This window comes from Arvicanthis niloticus, chromosome 3, assembly GCF_011762505.2.
Source record: "Arvicanthis niloticus isolate mArvNil1 chromosome 3, mArvNil1.pat.X, whole genome shotgun sequence".
Lineage (NCBI taxonomy): Eukaryota > Metazoa > Chordata > Mammalia > Rodentia > Muridae > Arvicanthis > Arvicanthis niloticus.
The window spans coordinates 128,326,454-128,353,752 of record NC_047660.1 but is presented as its reverse complement, the minus strand read 5'-3'; the positions used below and the strand labels follow the sequence as shown (position 1 = coordinate 128,353,752).

Below are 27,299 nucleotides of genomic sequence, written 5' to 3'. Positions count from 1 at the left end.
ATGATCCTGTTATAGGCAAAAGAAAGATTTGGAAAAATAAAAATGTAACCATATATATATATATATATATATATATATATATATATATATCTCCTTTTTAATATAGTGAAAGCAAAACTGAATTTGAATAGTGTGGACTCCATTGATTTCCATTTTTGCCATACCTGACTATAATGTCATTATTTTAAATATTTGACTACAGATATCATCATCACTGATTTTTTCAGTACACGCTTGTCTTATATAACATTTATGAAATGTCCATGTGTTATTTCAATGGTTAGCTAATATACATTAAAAGAAACATAAGTACAGTTAAAACTGTCCAGCACAGCATGGGTGAAGACTGTAAGCTTCTCAGTTTAGATTCACAGTATACCTGCAGGAAGCCTACTGGGCAGAAAGGGGCAAGGGCATGCAAGTCTTAGGGCCAATCAGGCTTTTTACAATGGCACGGTGTCCCTGTGCTCTGGGGTAACTGCATATGAAGAAGTAAACTTGTAGCTCCAAGATAGGCTAGAAGGCCATGCTTAGGTTTCTCTGGGGCCACACAAAGGTACCTAGAAGCTCAAACTACTCCCATCATGCAGCCTTTTTGTGGCTTCTTTTTACTCTCCTAGTTCTAGCTTCTGAGGTGAGGCTATCAGGAGCAGAAACCTTCTTCTACTTGGATGTCTTAGAATTAATCTAGGTCTTGAAGACAGAGCAGCTTTCAACAATCTACTCCTGGTAGGACTCTACATTTGGCCACCATGGTCTCTCTGGTTTCTGTGCCTTTACCTGTTCTCTACTCCAGAGCAGATCATCTCCTTTAACCTCTCCACACACAGGTGGGGATTCCCTGCTCTCCTGGAATAGACCACAACCCTGAGGTGTGGTGAAGGAGCTATGCCTGGACACTTTCCTTCACTAAATCAAGGTTAAATCATCCCACCTCCTGGGGAAGCCACTTCTTTTTGTTTACTCTTAAAGAGCTGGTCTACTAAATCCCTAAGGCTCTCACCCATAATGCTTGACTCCTGGTCTCCCCATTCTCTTTCATACAGAAGCATCTTGACAGATACAGATACAGAACAGGATACAGAATAGGGAGGACTAATGCAGACTTCATACATTTCCCTCCAGGATTTCACTTTGTAAGATCTAGTTCCTTATGTCTTTCCATAGTGATAGGGAAACATCAACTGTAATAGCTAATCTTGGTTATCAACTTGACACACATGGGATGAAAGCACCTCAATTGAGAACCGTCTCCACCAGACTGGCCTACAGGCATGTCTATGTGGTATTTTTCTGACTGTTGATTGATCGGGAAGGCCAAGCCCCTCTAGACAATGCCACTATTGAGTATGTGGTCCAAGTAGAATAAGATAGATGACCGTAACTCTGAAAGCAAGCCAGTATGCAGCATTCCCCTGTGATTTCTGCTTCGAGCTCCTGCCTTGAGCTCCTACCCTGAATTCCCTTGATAATGGACTATAATTTATAGGATAAAACAAACCATTTCCTTCCGAAAGTGCTTTTGATCACGGTGTTTTGATCACAGCAACAGAAATGAAGCTAGAACACCAGTTGTCAAAGACATCAGGAAAGTCATTTTGTCAAATTTCCTCATTTTTTACAGCGAAGACCAAGGCTAGAACAAAACAGTGAGCTGAAGCAGGGGAGTGTTGTGATGTGGTACGAGGTCTCACGTCCTAAATAGGTATCCTAACTTCAAGTTTAAGGTTATTTCATATACTTTAGTAAAATGCTAGCTGTTTATCAAGATTAAAACAATATTGTTTATAGAACGGGGCTTGGCAAACTATATCAAGAAGGTACATCTGCCAAAGGCCTGGTTTTGTAAGTAAGACTATACTGAAATGCACTGTTCTGGCTTGTGTATAGCCTGTCGCTGTTAGCTGATAAAATGCTGAGGTGAATACGTGACATAGAGAACGTATGATGGGCAAAGTCTAAAAATGTTTACTATCTTTCTCTTTATGGCCAAGTGCTGCCAACGGCTGCTGCTACAGAAACAAGGAGGAGGGAAACACATTATTAAAATATCTAGCTTACTATAAATCTTTAGTGAGACTCCTCCAGGGAGACATAAACACTCTCTGACCTGCTATGTTTGGTTACCCCTCTGCTGGGCTCTTCACATTGCAGAGGCCCCAAGTACATCAGGGTCACAGAGAGCTGAAACATCAGGCAAAAAGATAGTGAGCCTTTTTTCTTTGAGATGACTGGTTGGCTCTTTGAGATGGCAAAGTTGGCTCTATTGTGGATTTTCCGTTAAAAATTAGATGGTGGTCCCTAAGGTTTAACTCTAAGCATTTCAATAATACTGCACTTACCAGAGTACATTCTAACGACTTGTGTGTGTCAGCCTCTTTGTACATAAATTTAGATTTTGCCCACACTGAAAATAGGTGATCCTGTCTTCCCTTGTGCTGGACAGTTTTATGTCAACTTGATGCAAGTTAAAGTTATGTGAGAGGAGGAAACCTCAATTAAGAAAATACCTCCATAAGATCAGGCTGCAGGCAAGCCTGTAAGGCATTTTCTTAATTAGTGATTGATGGGGGAGGGCCCAGCCCATTGTGGGTGGGCCATCCCTGGACTGGTGATCCTGGGTTCTACAAGAAAGCAGGCTGAGCAAGCCTTGGAGAGCACGCCAGTAAGCAACACCCTCCATGGCCTCTGCATTAGCTCCTGTCACCAGGATCCTGCCCTGCTTGAGTTCCTGTCCTGACTTCCTGTGGTGATGATGAACTGTGATGTGGAAGTGTAAGCAAACCCTTTTCTCCCCCACTTGCTTTTTGATCATGGTGTTTCATCACCACAATAGAAACCTAATTGAGACACTTCTTTTTGCATTATAAGTTCCCAGAATGATATTCAGTAGAGGCCCAATCCTATACACATTGCTAACTTGTGACTAGAGCTCCCTGAGGTTCACTGAAGGAAATCAGCATAACGTACATTGTTATTTGGCATCTGGCAGTGTGAGTAAATGTGAGCCAGTTTACTCTGAGATGGTGGCACATTAATTCAATGCCATGAGCAAACTGTGCCAATCCTGAAGATATGACTCAATCTGAAATCACTGTCAAACAAGTGAGTTGGCTTAGAAAGTTCACAGTGTAATATCTTCTAACATGGTGGAGTTTGTTAAGACAATAATGACCTTACTGACTAGGTCCTCCTGTGGTTGAAGACAAGAGTGTATTCTCTGAGGAGCTGAGCTGAAAAGCAAAACTCACCTCAGGAGAGAAGAAAACAAATAGCTCTTTTAGAAGCAAAAGTATGTTTAACTATTAAACCTTTTATCTTTCCCTCCTCCCACTCCCCAACCCCCATACCTCTCCTCCTCCTTCTCCCCTTCTTCCTCCTCCTCCCCCTCCTCCTCCTCCTCTTCTTCTTCCTCTTCCTCCTCTTCCTCCTCCACTCCAAAGCCAAGATAGTCTTTCTACTTTGGTTGTAACTCCAAATGTAGAACTGCATATTTAGGAATATGTTGTGGGATGCAATTTCTATCTATGTCTAGCAATTCAGTGAGACATGTCCCAGCAGGGCATGCAGGCACGCAGCTCCTATAATGCCTTAGCAACCTCGTTCATATAAATAGTTAACATGACTCATATCACAGGGATCGTTTGTTACATTCCTGTTTTGCCGGTTAGGTTGGTTACATGGTTAAAGGCTTGGCAAGGAAACACAGAAACCCTGGACAACGGGTGTGTAGCCACATAACAGCTGCATTTGAGGGCATTTCTGAGTAAGCACAGATGTCAGTAGGGTGGCCATAGTGTCTCAAGCCCTGCCCGCTGACAAAGCATTGTACCCATCGTCGCACTGCTGGCCTGGCACATCACGAGTTAGCAGCACCTGACATGGCTTAAAATAGTTAACTTTATTCTTCCATTCCTAACATAACAAAAATTAACTGAAAACAAAGCACTCCAATAGGAACAGTCTGTAAAATGAGAGAAGACAATGGCCTCAGGAAGAAGTCACACTATCTCTTCCCCCAAGCTTGTCCAGGCACACATGGCCTAGGCACCTCTGATTCAACCACAGTTCAATTTGAATCAGAGCAGTGAGGCTTAGCTTCTGAGGCCTGGGAGCTGAGTGTGAAAATATGGTAAGACCAAGTTGCTCTTGGTGGTACCAAGCTAAGGCCTGGCTACAGAGCATCTTTCTTTGGCAGGTAAAGATGATTCCGATGCCATGGCTGCCTCCTTGAAGAGGGCAAGCAGCAGCCCAAGTTCAACCGAAGCTTCGCAGCTTTAGAGCTCACACCTCAATCTGGTTATGTGTGAGCCACACTGGGCGATTGATCGGCAGTGGAGAAGAAAACTATCATAGATCATTTTCCTCCCTAGCTATTTTTTATCTCCCTACCCTGGGGGAATACAGAAAGAGCTCAAAAGAAAGATGCTACACACAGGTCTCCAAACTAAAACTATTTGCATATGCTTCTCCCTAGTCTAAGTGTGGCTTGCAAGACTGATGACTGAGGTCATCTTGACAGCTCTTCGCACATAATAAATTCATTCTTTCTTAAATGAAGGGGCCCTTCACAGAGGTGCCCTGAAAACAAAAAGTGGTGGAAACATCTACATCTAGAAAACATCCTCTCTTGGTCTAGGATATTATTTCTTCACTGTTAGGCCTGGATACCTTATCAGAACCTGTGTTCTAATGCCATGTAAATTTTGGTTGCTGGGATTATTAATTAACAGAAATAATACACTGAAGAATAATATATAGCATTTCATTCATTATATATTATTAACCATATATAGGCAACTCCTAGGCAGACTGAGGCTCATCAGGAATGGGGCAACAAACCATTTCTCCTCACCTTCGAGCAAGGTTACTTTTTTGGTGAGGTTACCACTGCTATGCTCCCCTACCCTAACTTTCTAAGGCAAGGTAAGCTTGGGGGAAATTCTAATACCTGGAGCACAACTCCCAGCTCTAGTCTAATCCAACTACTAATGACAAGACAGTGCTCAGAAACTATCTACTTTTTGTAAAAAGCTAAGGCTAACACAAAATCATTTTAGTAAAGAAATAAGTTGCTCTAATGTATCTACATTAACAGGCACAAGGATGATTTTTTTATTATTATTTTATGTTTTTGTGGCTGAAGACAGACATTTCTAATAGTCTGGGCTTAATTCTACCTCAAACAGCATCTGCAGTATCCTACAGATTCCTTCACTTCTAGAACAATCTCTCTCTATATTTTGTTTCAGATATATGTGCAGAAGCAGCATGAACCAAGGTTATTATTTCTGTGAAGCTGCTAATCCACACCTTTTTTGGAAGACAAGTAAAGGCATTGTTATTACAACTAAATCCACTGTTCTTGATGCTTTGGTTTAACTAGATGACTGTGTCAGACTGGAAATGAAATCACTGAGATAGTATGAACAATAACTGCAAAGTATTAACCCCTCATCGGTAGTGTAAAATTGACACAAAATAATAATACTCTTTGTATGGCAATATTAGTATTAATTTAGACTCCTCACAAAATCAAGTCTATATACTTATTCCACAGACCATAAGTGATGGAAGAGGCACATACAACTGACAATAATCTAGAGAAGTCACTCATTTAACAAGACAACAGGAAAACTCAAAAAGGAACAGGCTAAATCTCTCCAAATCCTGACCAAATGTTTCCACTTCCTAAACCCATTATTTTAGAATTTTTTGGACTTACACAAAAAAGATCAAACTCCTGCATAGCCTATATCCATATCTCATATCAGTACAGTACATTCCTCATCAATACAACTGATGGAAACACCAAGTAAGGCCTGTGGCCACACTTTATCTTATCATCAACTTTAGAAGCCAAGCTGCTTGTCAGTACCCTCCCATCATCTTCTCCCTCCCATCATTCTCTCTGACAACAACATCTCTGAGGCAATGGTTGCCTAAGTTGTTTTTCAGGAACAGCCATGTCTCAAGCCAGCGGAAGTCACCAACTGTTTACTTGAACCTCAGCAGTGTGACTTAGTTGGTGTTTTTAGATGACACCAGTGGTACCATTTTCCTGAGCATGAGTCCTGAGAAGAGGGTGACTATGAGTGAAGTGGATCCTGCCCCCACTTCCCTCTCCCACACCAGACCGTGCTATTTCTTTATCCCATCAAGATCGTGAAATTCTATCGATGTGCAGGCAAGCCTGTGGCTCAGGGATCCTCTTTTTTTTTTTTTTTTTTTTTTTTGCAAAAACTCTCTTTTGCAAAACTTGGTCCAGTGATGGTCATAAATGTTGTCATATTAAGGAAGCAATACTGCTGTATAACTACTAACAGAATGTATTCTTTATCCAACTTCATTAGCTATCACATGATATCTCTTTTCTGCTCTATAATCTTTTTTTTTTTTTTTTTTTTTTGGTTTTTCGATACAGGGTTTCTCTGTGTAGCCCTGGCTGTCCTGGAACTCACTCTGTAGACCAGGCTGGCCTTGAACTCAGAAATCCACCTGCCTCTGCCTCCCAAGTGCTGGGATTAAAGGCGTGCGCCACCACCGCCCGGCATCTGCTCTACAATCTTATCTAGGAAGTGACAGGCATTTAACCATTATGTCTCTTCTTAACTACCGCATTCTCTCAAATTCCTCTTTTTGTTTGTTTGTTTGTTTGTTCTTGGTTTTAATGTCCTCGATGATTTCCAATACTGGTAAGAGGTTCTTACAATTTTCCCTTTGGTGTCACAGGAAGTAGACAAGTGACAGGGGTAGGAAACACTCAATCACTAGTGGTCATCAAACAAAAAGGAACGCAGCTCCGCTTGGCAGTGGTATCATCAGTTCAGAATATGGCACCCCACTTCAGGATGATTACACCAGAGAGACATCTGTGCTACTCAAATGTATCCATTGCAAGGGCTTCTGAAGTGGATCACCGACGACATCTCAACGAACTGAGAAAACTGTGGCTCAAGCTAGGAGTCTATAGACCTGGAGCCCAGCTTTCTTGGGAGGCTCAGGTCATTTCAGTTTGAAAGATCAAGGCCAGCCTGAACATAGCAAGACCATGTGTTCAAAAAAAAAAAAAAAAAAAAAAAGCCTGCCTGTGGTTGTGGTTGTATAATAAAGGAAGGCAGCTGGAGAGAAAAACAATCTCATCCAGAGCAGACTGGTGCTGTAAGGAAATGCTTGGCATCCCTTGCATACCTGTGAAGAAGCTGACAGCACTTGCCTCTGGTTTCAACTGTGCACCTGCATCTTTAAGCAAACTAACACAAGTTTACAAGCAATTTACATATGTACATTAGTCACGAAAGTCTCAGGGAAGCTCAAGCCTAAGGTTCCTCTTCAGTCACCACCTGGAATGCTAAAAAACATTCCAAGGTAAAAAACAAGATGGGGGGGGGGGGGGCTTTCTTAAATCACAGTACTGTCCAAGAATACTAGAAGAAAGACTTAAGGCCTGGGCTTGGGTCTTAATTTTGCTATTCCCTAGTTCCATGGACAGGGAGTCATGTTGGGCTTTAAATTTCCCTCCATCTACCATATGTTGAAAGGGCCACACTGGTTGGATGTCACTACTGTGGCTCCTGACTCGTCTTCATTACTGGATATGACTGAAAGGGTGTTCATAAAGTGACCCAAACTACTGAGCTTGGTAGCTCAGGGTTGAAACCTCGGTTATAAGGAGGTGGGGACAGGAAAAGTGCAGTTTTTAAGGTCTCACTGGCCTATAGACTAAGTTCAAGGCAAGCATTCTGTTAAGACCTTCTCTCAAAATAAAAACTAGAGAGAGGCTAGGGATATACCTCAGGGTGCTGGGCTAGCATATACACAAGGTCCAAAGTTCCTCAGTGCAGCTGAATAAATAAACATCCAGGCCAACAGTGTCAAACAGAACACAACCACAGCTTAGATGACTGTGTGGCATTTTAAATTGAGTCTAAGTAGCTACAAGCCACAGAGCAGAGAGTCCTGAGATAGGAAGAAGGAAGGGCCCATGGGGGATTCACCCAAGGCGATCCATTAACAAATGTTATGTCTACTAGGGTGCAGCAGACTCAGTGTGGGAGCCCCAGCCCTTCATTTCCCAACCCTTATCTAGATGAGCACACTCACGGAAGAGTCACGCCATATGCACGGTTTGTTTACAGTAGGAGGTTATATTGGGAGGGAGGTACACGGCCCTCCCAGGGGAAGAGAGCTGGAGGTGGGAAATAGGAGCAAAGGCATTGGCGTGGTTGTTGTGGGAGCTTCGGGAAGAGCAGCAGGGTTTGTGATTCTGAACCAGGACTTACTTAACAAGTGACACACATTCTGCTCAGTGAGCCAGGGTGGGTGAAAAACAAGATGTAAACCGCAGTTCCTTGTTTCCTTTCTCATAAAAGTTCCATTTCCCCCTTTCAAACGATAGAGAGATGCAGGAAGAAAAGCAACAGAACTTCTAATCGAGGAAAAAATAATTACAGGTAATAGTTACTTTAATTTAAAAAATTCTATATCAAATTATTTAAAAACCTGACGGGATGGGGGAGGCAAACTGTTTAAGCATCTGAGAGTAATACTTCCTGTCAGAAGGATTTCCTGTCTTGGGAACCACAGAGATGAGGAGAAACATCCGCTCTGTGGCCACAGCCTGTGTTGCACAGACCACTTCTCTGTTCTACTTACCCTTCCTCCCCAACGAAGGTGACGTACAGTTTATTCCTCTGCAGGTCCTTTCTGGAGTAGCCCATAATCTGATTAAAAGCATCTTCTAGCAAGTGGTCTCTTCGGATAATTAATCTGTCCGTAGGGAGGCAATTTGAAAAGTGCATTAAAAGATTACTTCCTTTCCTTGTCTTTCGTGCCATCTAGTTTCTATTTTTCACAGTTAACTAGGTGAGGAGTGAAGTTGCTTAATATCATTGCTGTCTGCACTTAAATACATATCTGTCTTAAACTCTTTAACGGCAATAGTAGAAGTTACATAAGAGAATCATGAGTAAACCTGTGGCCTGATAAAAACCCATGAGTCCTTTCTGAGTGGCCAAGACATTTATCCCAGAAGGAAAACACACACACACATACATACACACACACACACACACACACACACAGAGAGAGAGAGAGAGAGAGAGAGAGAGAGAGAGAGAGAGAGAGAGAGAGAGAGAGGCAGAGACAGATAAGAGACAGGCAGAGGTTTCTTACTAAAGAGAGAACTATACTATGAGGTAATACTTTAAGACTAGAATGCACTGAAGCATGGAATTCAATTACTGAATGTCCGGTGAGAACCAGGAGGGTGTGTGTGTGTGTGTGTGTGTGTGTGTGTGTGTGTCCGTCCTGCAAAGCAAAAGTGTTTACAACTGTACTTAATTTAAAGTTTTGTTTTGTTTTTAAATTTTCGAGACAGAGTTTCTCTGTATAGTCCTGGCTGTCCTGGAACTCACTCTGTAGACCAAGCTGGCCTTAAACTCAGAAATCCACCTGCCTCTGCCTCCCAAGTGCTGGGATTAAAGGCATGCGCCACTTCTGCCGGGCTTAATTTAAGTTTTAAATTAAGTGAATCTTGAGATTTCCCTAAGCGGTAAATGAAATGAGTAATGCATATGGCAGTCTACTGTGTTGACAACTAATGCCATCCTCTACAGATATCAATCTGCCCTCATCTCAATAGTAATGACAAAGAATTGACTGCGAGCTTGAATTTACAGAAGAAGATCTTGGTAATTCAAGTATGAGAAAAAGCATAGTTCAGAGAGATGGAATTTGTGCTGGGCTGATGCTTTTGGAGGTCCATGAAAGTTGAATTGACTAAGCAGACTCTCCTGTGCCTGGGGCAGTGAGTGTAGGGGCTGGTCCTCCTTTGAGCACTCAGGGTATCTGGTGACCGTCTCTGCTAGTGAGCTCAAGTAGGACTAAGGTAGGAAGGAGGGAAAGAGGTGTGCGTGTGGATGAAAAGAACCCTGGGCAAGCAAGGGAGGTGGCTAAAGAGAGGCAGACACAACATTTATGACAGGTTTTATTGTACAAGTGAAGTTTGTTTCCCAGGACAAAATACAGATGATCATTATTCTGTACTCATGTTGGCCCAGGAACTAGTAACAAGAAGAATAAAATATCATGATAGCTATATATCTTATGAATATCAGATGGGCTAACAAAGAGATCCTCCTTAGGGGAAGAATTAATCATCTTTAATTTGTCTACAGTTTTATACAGTCCTAGCTTGATTGGAAACCATAAGCTTTGTAGGGCTTTATTCCTGGGCAACATTTTGCATTGTTACAGTGTAATTTATAAATTCCAAAATAATAATACCCATTAAAATAAGATTCACGTGACAACCAATTTTCCAAACTCCCAACTGTTTCCTATCCATTCAACCATCTATAAATCATGTGGTTTGAGTCATCTCTACTTACTTTAATTTTCCTGGGCCTTGTCCGTATCCTTTAGTTTCTAACTTCCTGTAAAAGTTTCTTAGTTTGGCTTCAAAATCTCTCTTGTAAGGGGCTGGAGCCCGGGCATTGGCACGCTGAGTACCTGCAGCAGCCACAAAAGAACAACTTGGATCTATGCCCTGTTCAATCCACAACACCTTGAAAAAGTATCACAAGTTAGCAAGAAAAGTGAGACACTGCTTTCAGCTTCTACATCACTCCAACACACACACACACACACACACACACACACAAAGCCTTAACAAAGTTCAAGGAAGTGCTTAAGAAAAATCTTGTTTGTACCTTTTGACTAAGAATAAAGATCCTGTTTAAACAGCCAAATATGCTCACATGAGTATCAGATATGTCCCCCTTTTCCATCCAAACCAGAATGAGTCAAGTAGAGTTATTCATGTTTAAGGATAACTATTTAGCATGGAATATCTTTGCTTGTTGTTGAAATGATATCTTAGAAACTTCACAGAAAGTTCCACGAAGCCCCCCATGAAAATGGTTTTAGATTTACATTATATTTAGGGATGATTTTAGAGATAAAATTACATTTATTTTATATTGTAGGATAAAATGATTAATATAAAAACAGAATTCATGCATAACCATGGGAGGAATATATCTTTGAGCTGCACAAAAAATAAGCAATATTTATTGCATTCCTAATTTATTAAGTACTGCCCATATCTATAAACTAAAGGTATTTATGCCATTCAGTGGCCAAGTGGCCAATTTATTTATTAATACAGTATAAATATAACATGGCTTCTTCGTCTTTCCACAGAGAACTCTGTATGTTCTCCGGTGACTGAGTACCATGTTGGGATGTTAACATCCACGGTGATGGATAGGGTAATCAGACACAGACAAGACAAAAACAATGTTTCCACGAACTATTTCCCAATTCAATGAGAGAAACCAGAAAACTAATTACAGTCTTGTTTATTACACACCAGGCAAGTTCCACGAGATTTCTTTCTCTGTGTATATGTGTGTGTGTGCGCATACGCATGCACATGCACATGCACATGCACATGCACATGCACATGCACATGCGCAGATATGTGGGTTTTGTTGTTATTTGGTTTGTTTTGCTGAGACAGGATCTTGCTTGCTGGCCTGGATTAGCCTTGAATTTTCCATCTTCCTGCCTGTGCCTCAGGAGTGCTTCAATAAAAGGCTTGAGCCATTATACCTTGCAAAAATTTCTTTAGCAAATGAGTTAGCCAAGATGGTTATTTATTGCTAATCTTGTGTTATATTCAAGTGGATGTCCTGGTTGAGAAGACAGAAATAAAATATCAAATAATGAATTTTTAAACTGGATGGGATACAACGTGTAAATCAGAGGAGATAAAAGTAAAGCCCTGGGCTCTATCCAGCTTCACAGGAATATTTTGTTTGTTCCCTAGATTAAAAAAAAAAAAAAAAGAAAGAAAGAAAAGAAAAACAAACTTTAGATTAATTGCCAGTATTTGAAAATTATTAGGAGATGTCAAGTAAAAGAAAAGCATGTTTTTCTCTTGAAAGTTATGAAAAATCTTACAACTGACATGAACCTCCTTAAACAGATGGGCAGCTGCTTCCTTGGACTCCACTCCGGCCATCTGCTCAGTGACTCTGGCTGCCTGACCTCCCAAGTATTTGCTTTTGAGATTAGTGGTACAGAAGATAATAGTAATGTCACAGAAGAGTAATGTGTGTGAGTAGAGATTAAAATGGAAAAGGCCTCAGGGAGGATCTTAACTGGAGCCTAAGTGGTTAATTGCCAAATCGACAGGATCCAGAATCGCCGTGGAAACAAACCTCTGGGCACATCTGGGACAGAATTTCTAGGTCTGGTTAACTGAGGTAGGAAGACCCACTCTAAATGTTAGTGACACCATTCCAGGAGCTGGGATCCAGGAGTGAAGAATAAAAAGGCTTAGTACCTGAAACCCATCCCTCTGCTGTTTGATTGCGGATGTAAAATATCCAGCCACTGCCTACTCCCACCACCACGTCTTCCCAGACAGGATGCACCGTTTCCCCTGGAATCCCCTGGAAGGGAATAAACTCTTCCTCCCTTAACTTGCTTTTTATCCAGTACTTGGTCACAATGAGAAATTAAATGACACAAAAACTTGTAAATAGTAAAGAATATGTATTTTGTACTGGTGCAGAGCAACAAGAACTGGACTGAATATTAAAAGTGTGTTCAACAGATGGATACCCCATAACCTAGAGTATAGTGGGCATGCTGAGGAGACAAGGGGAAATTAATAAGTCAGAAGGGCTAGAGACAATGAAAAGAGGGATTTAAAGAGAAAATGTTGTGCAGAAAATACCTTGTATCTATATGGATGTGGCACCTATCAATAATAAATCTTTGGCTCATAGCTTAGGCAGGAAATAGGAGGAGGGACATCAGGGAAGCAGAAAGGATTCTGGGATAGTGCTAGGGTGATAAGATGTAATGAGACAGACACATGATACATGAACACAGGTAACTAGCGTGTGGTAGAATGTAGATTAAAAACAAATGGGTTATTTTAAATTATTATTTAGTCAGAGAAGAGCATAGCTATATAACCAAGGCATTTGTAAAAGTATTTTGAGTCTGAGTCTTATTTTTGGGAGCATGGGGCTAGAAGAAAGAACCAGATCTAACTTCTACAGAATGTGGAGAGGGAGCAGGGCACCTTTATGGAATGTTGAGAAAAGAAAAGGAGATAATGCAAAGTGGAATTTGATTGGAAGAATTCTCAAGGGTGTAGGGCAGATTAAGGAGGGTGGGAAAGAGGAAGAGAGAAGGAAGGGTGGAGAAGCAGTTCAGAGTTTATACAGCAATCGAGGCCTGAGGGGATAAGAACTAGTCAGGAGTGTGGTGACTCAGAGCAACACCAACCATGAGAAATACAAATTAGTACCAGTTGAAAAGCAAAGGGGCAGGAATGGGAAGTTCTGATGATAACAGAGTTTCTTAATAATATTGATCGCTACCATCTGATAAGCACCTGGTGTATATTAGGGATAATTCATTTTCTATAGGGGAATCTTGAGAAATCCTCACAACAGAGTCTATAAAGTGGTTATTAAGGTTTCCATCATTGCTTTGCTACTGAGGTCAATGAGGAAGCAGTTTCCTGTCAAATTCTATTGACCAGGGCTACTGAATGCTAAAAGCAGTGTGGGGAATGAATGATGTTGGTGGCCAGGAAACAGGAAGCTGTGTAAATATTGAATTGAATATGACAGTCAATGGGTACTCTATAGACACTGAACAGTGTCTATATAGCTGCGGAGCCTGCATAAGAGATCAGTCAATTCTCGTGGATGAATTGAGCCAGTATGCATGACACTGTGAAGGATCTGTGTTATAAGAAGCCCTCTATGTGTCCTCTGTCTACATACAGAACACATAGGCAGACATATTGGAGCTTTAGTCACAAGATTAGCTCCTGATCAGTAAACTGTCTGGAGGTTTGCCTATGGGGTCATAAACCTTTTGTTAAAAGAGCTAACAGTTAAACAAATAAACTCAACCAAACCAAACCAAACCAAACAAAACAAACAAACAAAAAAAAACCCAAAAAACTCCAAGACACAAAAGAGAATCCTAAGCAGTGGTTCTCAATATTGAGTGCATATTAGAATCTCATAGGAACTTTAAAAAATTTCAAAGTTCAGGCCACACCCATAACCATTACATCAGAATCTGTGGAGTTAAGACCCAGACCTAAGTGTTTCCACACTACAGCTTTCCAGATGATTCCAAAGTTCAGCCACACTGAGGAATCATTCCACACTGAGGAACTACAGGAAGCTCAACTCCAACCATGAGACATGTGGGCAGCATCCAGGGGCTAACACAGGGCAATGGCTACCTGTGTGCTTGAAGAAGTCATTTGCACCACAAAGAGACATGAACCACAGGAGTGCAAGGTTGCTGCTGGATGGACTCAGGCCAAGACAGTGAACGACTCAGGAAACCCAAGGAAGCTGTGAGGAGATCTAGACTAGTAGCGCAAATAGTCCAGAAAGTAGCCATAATGAATCAGCAGCATCAACAGCCGTCAGTGGAAAACAGCAAATGAAGAGCAAAGACTGAATGAGACTCAAAAGAAACATCACTCTCTCAGTTGATTACAATACGAAGTCGCTTATACACCATGGCTGCATAGTCTGAGATGCCCAAAAGGCTGTGGGAAATCCTGCAATGCATTCATTCACTCTCAATACAAGTAAATTAAAAGTTGGCACTATCTCCTAGAATATAATTTCTAGGTAAGGGACTTAAAAATGGAGAGTCTAGTAACAGAAGTGGTTCAAGGCAAACATTCTTTTGCTAAAAGTTCTATTGTAAAAAAAATAATTTCATATACTTTAAAATACAATAAATTTTGCTGATGGCCTTTGTCAAATTCTATATCTATTTTTAAATTCTCATGTAGCCCAGACCGGCTTCAAGCTCATTCTGTAGCCAGGCATAGCCTGAAGTCCTTCTTGAACCTTTCAAGTGCAAGGATTCTAGGCAGGGGCCACCACACACAGCTCACACTTTCTAGTTAAGGAACTTACTGAGAGAGATGGGAACGATGTGTAGTTTGATGGGAAAGTTTTGGAGGAGTCTGAAGTAGAGCTTGAAAGTTTAGTAGTGGAGTATGGATCCCCCTGTGAGCCAGGAGATGAGACAGGCGATTTAGGAAGGACCTGTCTAAGGAACAGCAGACAGTAGGGAACTAACTGGAGGGCAAAGTAGAAAATGTGGCCCAAATAAGGACAGGATCCTGAGCAGGCTTACAGCGGACTCTAATTGCTAGGACTTCATTTTTCAGTATAGGATGCCACTGATGGTTACTTAACAGAATCAATATTGAAAGGTATATAATTCCAGTGGTTAATCTGGCTTTAATATGGACTCAGGGAGCTAAGTATTAAATGTTGGAAGCAGACTCCAGCTTCATGGGAGTTATTTCAGTGGTAGCTATAAAGGTGTGCTCCCTATTTGAAAGTATGAACAGAGTTCTGACCATCTATAGTTTCGAACAGTATTATTGCCTTACTAATCCTGAGAGGTTAATTTTGTTGTGGGACAGGATAGTGTTATTGGAGTAAAGTTTTAAAGCAATACAGAAATTTCACTGATATATTATGTAACATAACTTACAAAAAATGGTTATGGTCAAAATAAAACTATTTGAAGGAGTAAAGGGGGTGGGGGGTAGAGAGGCAGTCTTGCTATACAGCATAGGCTGTCCTGTTTCTCCCTTCTGGGTCTGGGGTCATAGGTATGAGCCACAATATCCAATACCAGCTGTCACATAATTAATGCAAATCAGGTCCAGCTGAAGAGCTTCCAGGGAAGGAATGAGGTTATATTGGCTCTGGAAACCAAAAAATGTTCTTGGGAGACTGAGCTGATAGAAATGCATGGGGAACCACAACCAAGATCGAAGGTCCTCTCTCACCGAGAATACTCGACAGTCTTTAGAGTTTTCCCAAAGGGAATCACATGCAAAAAAGTCAGCTGCTTCTAGGAAGTGACCAAATAGAGACTGGACTTCCTGGATGGCTGGTACTATATTAACTATTTGCAGAAATGTTTTTGTTTGTTTGTTTGTTTGTTTGTTTGTAACAGTTATTAGGGCTGTTGGTCTTTATCACTGAGAGGTGGATCTTAAAAACTGTCATACTATATATACATTTTCCATACACTGTTACAACGTGGCATAATAACCAACTATTGAATTTTTATCTGACAAAATACTCTCAGATGACACTTGAAAAATGTTGGCATCAAAATCTAAAGAAGTCTATGTTTTTCTGCTTCTGGCTTTATGCTCTGCTAACGAATGGAGTTAAATTTTGACTACACAACTCCAGGCCTCTGTTGTACTACAGATTAAAGGTCCACTTCTTCCCTGGTTCCCTTTGTTCCCTTTTCATTTACACACACACACACACACACACACACACACACACACACACACACACACACACAATTTCCTCTTCAATTTCCCATTATTAATGAAGAACAAGCCAGTAAGCACTATAATACTTTTTAGCCAGCTTCATCTGGAACATAGTACAACAGTATGTTCATCAGGGAGTATCATGGAGATACCTTTTCCAAAGCACAGATGTGTAAATCCTCTATCCACACCCTATTTTCTAAGAGTAGAAGTCCTAGATCTGTGGGTGTTCATGTACATACTACTTACTTAAATGTGTATATTTGTTCTTTTTTTTTTTTGTCCTGGGGAATAAATGTGGGGCCTCATGTGTGTGTCAGGCAAGTAATCGACCAATGATCTACACACTAAGCCTATTTTTTATTTTTGAGACAAGATCTCACGATGTTGCACAACCTAGCCTTGAACTAACGCTGAAGCACAAGTAGGCCTTTAACTTGCCATCTTCCCGCCTTTGCTTCTATAGTAGCTGGGGTTACAGGCCTGAGACATCAGGCATGGCTTATACCATTTGGTTTTTCAGACTTGGCCAAGAATTAACTCATTAAAAAGGGAACACTGAAGGATATGCCAATAACAGACACCCTATCCTGGCAGCACTAGTGGTGAGGACAAAAAATATTAATAACACAAAAACTATCTACACTAACTGGACTCAGGGATCATTAATAACAAAAATAAAAAGAAGACTTGAAGCTGGGAGGAAGAGAGATGAGAGTACTAGAGTGATTCAGAGAAAAACACTGGTGGATAGAAAATATTTATATTTCCAAAGAATAAAAAGTGATTAAAAAATAGCTATATCATAAAAGTGCTAAGCCGAGAAGGAAAGAGATTACGTAAGGAGGGTTGAGGCATAACAAAGAGATGCTCCTAAGAGGCAAAGGAGGTAAAACCCGAGTCTTCTTGGGAGGAAAAGAAGATCCTTTGCGGGAAGTAAACCCTTCTCATTGTCCGTTGCATTGAGACAACTGATGAGGTGTGGCTGCTATGTATCACAAGGTCTAGTTGCCCCAAGATGAGGGAATTCTCATGTATACCAGCTTTTGTTGTGTAAACCTTGTTCCTCAATTTAAAACTATTGGTTGAATAAAAATGGCTATAGCCAATATTGGAGAGAAGAGAGTAGGCGGGTTTTCCGTTACCTGCTTGGGGGTCTTGGGTAGAGAGGGAGAGAAGGGCACAGGAGAGAAGCACCATGAGAAGAGATGAACCAGGGGCACATGGCCAGGAGAAACAGCAAGTATTTGGGGATACACTGCTAAAGAAGTAGTCAGTCCAGCAGTTAGGAAAGTAGATTGGGGGGACCCCCAGACATCGTCAAAGCCAAATAAAATAACCACAGCTTAAGTCTCATTCATGTGTAAGATAGATGGGGATACGCTTAAATTGGGTCAACTACAGACAACCCTGGTTAAGACCCAGGAGGCTCCTCAGTGCTGTGAGTCCGTGATCTCAGGCTGCTTATAGCTCCAACTACACCAATTCTAGGGAAGTGAGCACAGTTCTATACCACACTCAGACACAATGATCACCCCCACCACCCTGCAGCACCTCAATGTGCCACGATTTTGAAAACAAGGAGAAAAATAAGATGCATGAAATTGGTCAATAAAAATGGTGTTAAACAATTCTCATGCCATTGATATCATAGTTTTAGTCACCTAGAAAATGCACTCAGAAACCATATCTCTAATATATGAGATAAATTTGGGGACATGGCATTTAAATTCCTAGAGATGTGTTCTTAGACAAACTGCTTATTTTCTTATTTGCCATATGGTATTTGCAAAGGTCATTTCCTTCAGACACAGCTGAGATTAGACTGGTATTATAATGGCCCTAGGAAAATAAACCTTCACATTCCAAAATTTTGACAAGTTTTAGGTGAACACTCTCGCAGCTGCAGAAAGCAGTGAGTCAGAGTTTCCAAAGCCCATTTTCTCTTGAAAACCATGCAAACATTCCTGGACTTGGGGATACATACGAGAAGATTATCAGGTTCCCAGGCACTTAGAATGAAGATCATTAAATTTTATTATTGTCATAATTTTCATACTATCATTCTCAATGAAATGCCAGTCACAAAGAAAAAAACCAGACCTCTCAAAAAAAATTATTTCTGAGATGTTGACTTTACACAGCCAACACTGTAAAGACACTGGTAGATGCAGAAGCCATTTTCAGAAATGGATTCTTCCACAGGGGAAATGAGGTTATCGAGGCCTGCCTCCTCTCATGTGGAGCCACTTACAGTTGCTTCCATTCCTGTCAGGCAGTACATCCCAGTCTCAACATCAAACAGAGCCCATTGGGACAGAGCAGGCCAAGAATATGGAGATAATTTTTCCTGCAAATTAAAACCACCACAAACACTGCTAGCCATTTAGATATGGCCAGATTATACACGTCGTTGGAAAATATTGAACTCTGAGTTTCCAGAATGCATCATATCACTGACATGAATTACTCCTGTGTATCTCGGATGCTCAGTGAAGGTGTGAACCTTGTCACCATGTAGAATGCACAGAATCAAAGACTACCCAGACAGCCTTCAAGAGAAAACTTCTTGTGTGGAGTTCAGAAGACAGTATCTGGTGGTCAATGTTTTTCTCAGGGAGGAAGAACTTTGGAAAAAGTCAAAAAGAAAGGGGCTGTTGCTGGAATGAGCAGAATTCCGCATGGATCTACTTTTTAATCATAAGACAGCAAGGCAAAGAGGCAACCACTAAAAACCTTTAGCATGCATCCTAAGACAAAGGCCTGCCAAGTCCAGCTCTTTGTCATGTCTAACACAACATCCTCTCACATGGCTTCTCTACCTCCAGTGCCTTAGATTCTGTCATCAAACTGATGATGCCTTTTGCCATCAAACTGATCCTCATGAAACAGGATCCTTATTATTGGCATTTTTCTTTTTTATAAAATTTCAGAGATTTCACCAAAAGCCAGTTTTCAAGGCATTATTAGTAGAGCCAGATGCTAAAGGACCAAAGACAGGTTACTGGGTTTAAATTCATGACATTATTAATAACCCTTCCCAAGGCAGGGTCTATACTGGAACAGGTCGTATAGAAAGACCTCAGTGACCACTACTCTGGCCTAAATTTCCAACCTGAACCTTCAGAACTGCCTTCCAGTTCTATTCTTTCTCCTCAGTATCCCACTGTGTGCTCAGTGCATGCTACCCGTTTATCCAGAATGTCCCCCGTCTTTGGTCCATCTGGGAAACTTCCAGTTCTTGAGTTTTGTTTGCCAGTTTTGTCTTTTTGAGATTTTTTTTTTCCCCCAATCCCAGGGCTAGGCAAGTTCCTTACCATCCAGCTAAACTTCAAACCCCACCTGGCAAATTTCTGTTCAGTCATCCTTCAAAGTTCCCTCACCCCTGCTATCTCAGTCTTCCTTAAACATGTGCCCATGTTTCCAGATGTCTGGCCATCAGGGCACTGACCACTGAGCTGCAGGCTCCCTACTGACTCACCACCTCACCACGAACCCTTCAAAGGCAGAGACTGTAGTACTCATCTTTATACGGACATGCGCTAATTCAGAGCTTGCATCACAGTTGGATGCCCAATAAATCTGTGCTATATGGACAGATTAATAGAGCTTTTCCTGTTTGTGGTATTCAATTAGACTGTAGCTTTATTATCAGAGCAACCTGTGAGAACACAAGTTATACACCAAAGAGCAGCTTTCAGTGACACAACTGAAGTTGGATTTCCTACTGAATAAGTGTGACTAACACTTTGCCTATAAAAAGATATAGTTGATATTCTGTCAACATCATGGCTACCTTCCGTAAAAATTTATTTGCAAAGATCCAGTCCGTACCATTTGCACACCTGGGCATTTACCACCCCTTAATTCACATCTGCCTCTTCCAAATGAGTTCAAATAAGTTCTCACTCATTAGCTTGTTCCATCTGCCCATTCATCTCCCTCACACCATCTCAGACAATTAGTTAATATAATAGGAGAGAAATACCCGGGTCCATTATACCAAAAAATTTAAATTCTGTATTTTTTTTTCCTTGAGAGTGGAGACATTGTTTTTATTGTCTATCCAAGCTGTACCCCCAAACCAACTTTTTAAATCAAAAGAGCTCACAAAATATTTCTGCCCTAATATAGTAGGCAGTAAAATATAAAGTAAATTCTACAGCAGGATATGCTATACTAGTAACATTTATCTTTATAATCTTTCAGTCAAAATGAACTTACAAGGAAGCGAGTTACTTATAAAGGCAGCAAATACCACACAGTGTGTACCTGTAGACAGAGCACTCCATACCCGTGCTCCTCAGAGAATTCCCATGTGTAGCAGGCAGACTCACCTGGTGAGTTCTGGGGAGATGACACAGGGGAGCCCCGCGGGGACTGACAGTAGCTGGGGTGGAGTAAGGCATGAGGAGGCACATATGACATGATCTCTTCCTCAAATAAGCTAGGAAAAGACATGGAACAGAATATATACGTTAGCCAACAAGGCCAAGTAAACTGCTTCCACAGTGGGTAGGAGGGAGGGGTCTATGACGCTTTCTTGTTTTCTTCCATCAGGATTTCACAGGTAGTTTCCTTCCATAGTTTTATACGTGGGAACATCCATGTACAGGTAGAAGATAGTCTTGCCGTATACATTGTTAAATGTTTTCTGTAAGTATTTATTATGCTTGAATTTTACCCACCTCCTCAATCAACAATATTATTGTAGTCTGATACCTGTGTGGATATCTAAAGGTTTAGGATATCCCTTTTGCTGACTATATATCAGACCATTCTATGAATATACGCATTTATTATCCCTATTTCTTTTGAAAAATATTTACCCTTTCCCTGACTGCTGTTTTATCACCAATGGCACCAAGAATGTTTTCTACATGGTATCTCCTGTATGTGTGAGTTTCTTAGTGTGAATACAACACATACACAAAATCAGATTTGTTCATTCAAAGCATATACCCACCCAATCCACCCTAACATCAAGCTCTGCAGTTCAACTAGGATTGTGGCTAGTTACAAATTGACACATAGGCTGCAATTCCACCAAACACTTATACTGACATCTTGTATGAGGTTAAAATATCCTCAGAAAGAAATGGCTTTCATAAGTGTTCACTGATAATGCTGGACTATATACTAAATTACCATCACACAAAGGTAAAAGTTAAGGATAATGGAACTTCATTTCAAGTGCAGATATAAGGTCTCCTACATTAAAAAAAAAAACAAACATATATTATTTAAATTCAGTACTTCATGTAGTATAACTTTTTACAGATGTTATTCTAACATAAACCTATATTTCTACTTAGATCTTTAAATAGGTACATAGATTTTTTTTTTTACTATATGCTTTCTACGATGATGAAATTTTCTAAATGTTTAATCTATTAAGAATATAAAATGTATTTCATTTGGAAATATGACAAAATTAGAGACTGGAGTAATGTCTCACTGCTAAGAGCATTTGCTGTTCTTATAGAGGATCAGAATTCAGTCCCCAACACCCACATGGTGGCTCACAACCATGTGTAACTCTAGTACCAGGGGATCTGACTCTCTGGCTTCTGTAGGCATTGTACACATCTGTTACATATACACATATGCAGGGAAAACACCCAGACGTGTGAAATCGATACACAATTCTTAAAAATATAAAAACATTTTTAGCCTTTTAGGTTGTATAAGATACTGGCAGTTTGTGCACCAGAGACATTGTCCCACCAGAAACTTTAATCTCCAGAGACAAGAGTTCCTTGGCCTCAGTTAACATCAGATGTTTTGGGTTCAACAAACGTCATATAAAGCTCATTGTACAAAACTGCATCTTATGGCCACCAGCATCTTCCCACACATCTATTAACCAAATACTCTTCGATTCCTGTGAGATGTCATCTCATTGCTCTTGCCCAGATTCTGAATCTCTACTTTTAAAAATAACTGAAAGTCATTTTTCACCTGCTCATTATGTGTTGTCAATGCTGTCCTTTTGGTTGGCTACCTTTTTCATGCCTTTAAGGCATCTTTGTTATACAACTTTAAAACTTTTTATACATCCAAATTTATTAATCACTTCCTATTTTATATGTCCAAATTTATTAATCACATCCTATGTTTAAACCTGATAAAGGCACATTTTAAATAAAATTAGTTATTGAAAGTATATAGAAAATGAATAGTCAATAGGAAATTCAAGTCATTTACATTTTTTCTATTTTATAATAGCAATAGAAAAATACCTTTACACATGGGTTTAATTTGATTTGAATAATATCCCAAAGCTACAGTCTCACACTGTAGCTTACAGATAATCAAGTACATTTTACCAGGACTAATTCTCCTCTTTAAGCAAGTACACTCTTAAGTCTTTGACTGAAATAAAGTAAAATACAGAAGAAAATACTGAGAATGTGAATAGACAAACCCCCTATTTCCAATAAGTAGTAAGTAGTATTTATTAGGTAAGGGCAGATAGTATATTGTATCATTGCATACTATCAATAATACAGTTGATAAATGAAATGATGGTCAAGAACTAAATGTGTAACATGCCATAACTATAGAATTACTGTGTGTGAGTAAATTCTCTAGGTTCTTCAAAGGCCCGTTAGTTTTAGTGAACATACTTATTTTCCCAAGCAGGTGAGGATGTGGTCTTGCTCTTTATTTGTGAGATCTTTTTACACATAAGAAACTCATGTAGACTGTGGTTTGTTAACAAAGTACAACTATTTTAGCTATAATTAACTAGATATTTAAGACCATTCTATCTAAATACTGTTTAACTAAGGAGAGAAGATAGAGACTTGTAGCCATGGCCACCCCATTTAAAAAGCTTCTCCTTTTTGGTTTCTGGGCAGTGAGATCACAGCAATCCTCATTCCCTACATATTTTCCTAATCCTGCCTCTCCCCCCTGCTGACACCTGACAATGGCTGCCCGGGGGATGTTTACCCACCACCTGACATTATTTTCTTAATACTCAGCATTCATTCTTTACTCCTGGTGATGGCTGATTTCAGGCTGAAAGGAAACTTTCCAGACTCTTTCCCAGTCTCCCCTTCTGCCCTATACTAACTTTTGTGCACACTGCAGACTTCTCATCCTTAGGGATTCCCCTCTAGAGACTTTTAGCGCCCAAATTAAAAGCCTGTACTGTCTTAAGTTGTTTGTTCCCTTGTTTCTCCTTCTGCTCACATATGACTGTTACTTTTTTATTACTTTATTTTTATAGAAACATCCTATTCTTGCACTAGCAGATAAATAGTATTCCTGACTATCTGGCAGGCTATACTATTTTTAGAACTAACTCAGTATACCTCAATTAAAAGGGTCGGTCACCTGATTGATTCAGAAGTGACACACCCTCCTCAAAGGTCTTCAAGAGTCAAGTGAAGAGAAAGTTTGGGGAATGCTTACACCCTTTGGAGTCTTCCTTTTATAGCAACAATGGAAACAGCTTTTCAGCAAGAAATAGGACAATGAACACTGGGAGAGAGGACTAGAGTCAAGGTCAAGACCAACAGAGAAAACCAACAAGCCTGGCCCTGGTGCTGCATTCCTTTAATCCCAACACAGGGGAAGCAGAGACAGGTTAGATTTCTGAGCATGGTCTACAGAGTGAGATCCAGCATAGCCAGGACTACACAGAGAAACCCTGTCTCAAGAAAAAAACAAGCAAACAAAAAAACAAAACAAAAAAACCCAAGCAAACAAAAACTCCCCAGCAAACAAAGAAAACAACACCTTGTGGCCTGTGACCCTTAGGGATAGACAGTGTTGCCTGAGGGGTTTTGATCCTATAGAGACCTCCAGGGCAGTTTCCCCACCACTGGATCTGGAAAAGCACTGTATTTCTAATTTGCTTATGGTTGAGGGTTGATATCAAACGTGAGAAAGTCTTTTGAAAACTGTGTAGTTGCCCTTCCAAAGTACTCTGAAATTTAAAAACTGAACTTAATGTAACCACCATGAAAGACATCAGTTCCATGAAGCACCATCAAATCCACAGAACCATTGACCAACCCTCAACCTTTTCACTTTCCAAACCTAAACTCTTAAAAGCCATAAAGTAAATAAGCTACTTCTGAAACCAGCAAAAGGAGAGAAAGCACATTTTAAGAAAAAAGAAAAACAGTGAAAAGAAAATCTAGAGATGACTATTTGGTTTCAGCCTGGGACAAGGTACTGAGGTGCCTATCTTACATACCAAAGCAGACCTGGTCTCCAGGCTCTCCCAACATCCCTCAGTCCCTCCCTGGCATACCCTGTTCCCCAAACCAGAACATTCCAGCCCAAGGGCTGTGCTGCTCTTCCCCCAGAAGCTCCTCCCTATACAATCTAGACATTTTTGTTTTCCCCTCCTCTCTTCTCTCTCTGCACATGTGATCCTTTCTCTCTTTTTCTTGCTTTCCTCTACTCTACACTTCCTTTTCCTCATGGCGACTTCCCTGGCCTTGGTCCTTGGGGCCAGTGAACTCACCTACCAGAAAGCAGCTTCCCAATAAACTTGTCTTTAATATAATCGAATCTGGTTTAAACTGGTTCATTTCAGTGGGGGCAGAGAAATAACCTACCAATGACCTCTACCCTGCCCCAGAGGTAAGTACATCTACTTCTGTGGTTACCTTCTGTTCTACTCTTTTGTTGTTGTTGTTGTTTTGTTTTTTGAGACAGGGTTTCTCTGTGTAGCCCTGGCTGTCCTGGAACTTACTCTGTAGACCAGGCTGGCCTCGAACTCAGAAATCCGCCTGCCTCTGCCTCCCAGGTGCTGGGATTAAAGGCGTGCGCCACCACCTCTGTTCTACTCTTTGAGTAAGGTATTTGTCTGTATAACCTTTTCACTTCTCAGCACTGTAAAAGTATGAGTAAGCAAATCTTAGTGGTACCCGATGTAATCTGAAATAAATTACTATGAAAGTTGCATCCTAAGTCTTCAAAATGACAATTTCCTTAAAACTCGGAGGAGAAAGGAGACATTTAAAGGTTACTAACACTGTGGCATATTATTTCCAAAAATGTTCCAAAGTATCTAACAGCAGGAAACTTCCACCTGAGGCCCCAGTGTCACATACCTCAGTAACATGACAAGGTCTGCATCGCTTGAGAGCCGCACCAATCCAGGGGTCCCTTCAGTTCGGATAAATTGGATCTTCTCCCTGTTGAGACAACGAAATGGTGCAAATGTCCATGTTAGGATTTGGGGATGTAACTTATTGGATAACCATGTTTTCCACCCTGGCTGTGGCATTATTAAGTGGCACTGTGCTATGGGACTTTAGGAATAGAAATCCCCAACAGACACACTCTTTGCTTTTGAGAAGGATGTTGTCTGCTGGAATGAGGTGGTTGGATGCTTTCCTAGCATCCTCAGTACTCCAGGGCCAAATAAACAAAAAGGTACAAAACAAAACATACAAGGAAAAGACCCTGTGGGCAACAAGAACTTCTACTGTTGAGAGAAAACATTTATTTTAGTGCCTCCCACACTCTGCAGCCTAAGTAGCATTATAGACGGCACTATTCCAGACAGTAAAACCTTTCTGAGTTAAGGCCACCGGGGAGTTTGTATCTAAGCAACAATTTGAAAGAGTGACTTCACACTCTTCAGAAAGCAACCACCCAGATTTATCCCCTGTCATTTGAAAGGTCTGGGTAGGAATAGCCATCTGTTTTCCTGAGGATAAACCTGTAAGTTACATGTGGCAAGGTCTTTTTTGAAAACAGACTGTACCTGTGACTGTGCTTATAGCTTCAGTTAAAAAAAATAATAAAGAACATGGCTATTTTAAATAATGAATTTTTTTAAATAATAAAAAACTGAAACATTCTTAATTACTAAGACTGGGAAAGTAGATGTTGTGTATAATGTAGACATGTAAATTAAATAGCCCTCACTCGACAGACACAATGCTGTGGGTGGAGATACAGATCAGTAGTGGAGTGCTTGCCTGTTACATAGATGATGGTTTTGAGTTGGATGTCTAATACAGTGCACACACACATACACACACACATACACACACACACTGCCATGACATGTTATTTCTGTCATTAGCTTACCATAAATAGATGTGACAACATCTTTGGATTTACAAATTATCTTCATGTTCATAATATCTTAAACTTTTCATAGGACCATAATTTTAATAAAACATTTTCTTACTCCTTCTCTAATTTACCTCATGTTATTTCAGAGCATTCTTTAGTGCTGCATTAAGATGAGGGGAGAAAATAAAAGTCTAGGCTATGGCACTGAAACCATCTCAGTAGATTGAATATGGAAGCCAAACATATACACAACTTTACTGTGAGTGCTAAGAACTCTGTGTTCTGAGACCCGAAGCGTAAAACGAGATGTGTCTCCAGTGACTCATCTAGATTTATTCTTTAGAGCATCCTGTTGCTCTACTTGGTATTCTCACCAGTTCCACTGTACCTTAAGTTCATAAGATCCAAGTCGACTTCTTAAGATTCTTTACAGAGTCAGAAGCCACAAGGTTAAACTGCCTGGATGAAAAATCCCTAAACACATACAAACTGACTTGCCTTTAGCCACACAGCTTACAGGCCTAGAGCACAGGGTTCAGTCCCTTGTTTCCTCTAGCTACATCTGTTTTATGTTTATAAGTGTAGGAAGCACATAACCTTTATGAACTGGATGGTATTGTATGTCAATTTGACACAAGTTAGAGTCATCACTGAGAAAAGAGCCTCAGGTGAGAAAATGCCTCCATGAGATTGAGTTGTGAAGCATTTTCTCAATTAGTGATCAATGAGGGAGGGGGCAAGCTCATGGTGGGTGCTGTCATCCCTGGGCTTATAAAGGTAGTCCCCTGTAAGGGCATGGGTAAAAAGTCCCTGGGAAGTCCTGGGTTCTATAAGAAAGCAGACTGAGCAAGCCATGGAAAGCAAGCCAGTG

General features: G+C 40.5%; 1 protein-coding gene across 4 annotated transcripts in view; it reads right to left on the bottom strand.

The window, feature by feature from the left end:
- Positions 1-27,299, bottom strand: part of Hecw2 (HECT, C2 and WW domain containing E3 ubiquitin protein ligase 2) — a 358,088-nt gene that overhangs the window by 35,425 nt on the left and 295,364 nt on the right. For all 4 annotated transcript variants that reach the window (XM_076931910.1, XM_076931912.1, XM_076931911.1 and 1 more), the window contains 4 exons: positions 25,453-25,536; positions 20,713-20,822; positions 10,392-10,512; positions 8,656-8,769 (listed from right to left, as the gene is read on the bottom strand). In XM_076931910.1, the coding sequence (XP_076788025.1) occupies positions 8,656-8,769; positions 10,392-10,512; positions 20,713-20,822; positions 25,453-25,536 (429 nt within the window). The remainder of the gene's footprint in view (positions 1-8,655; positions 8,770-10,391; positions 10,513-20,712; positions 20,823-25,452; positions 25,537-27,299) is intronic.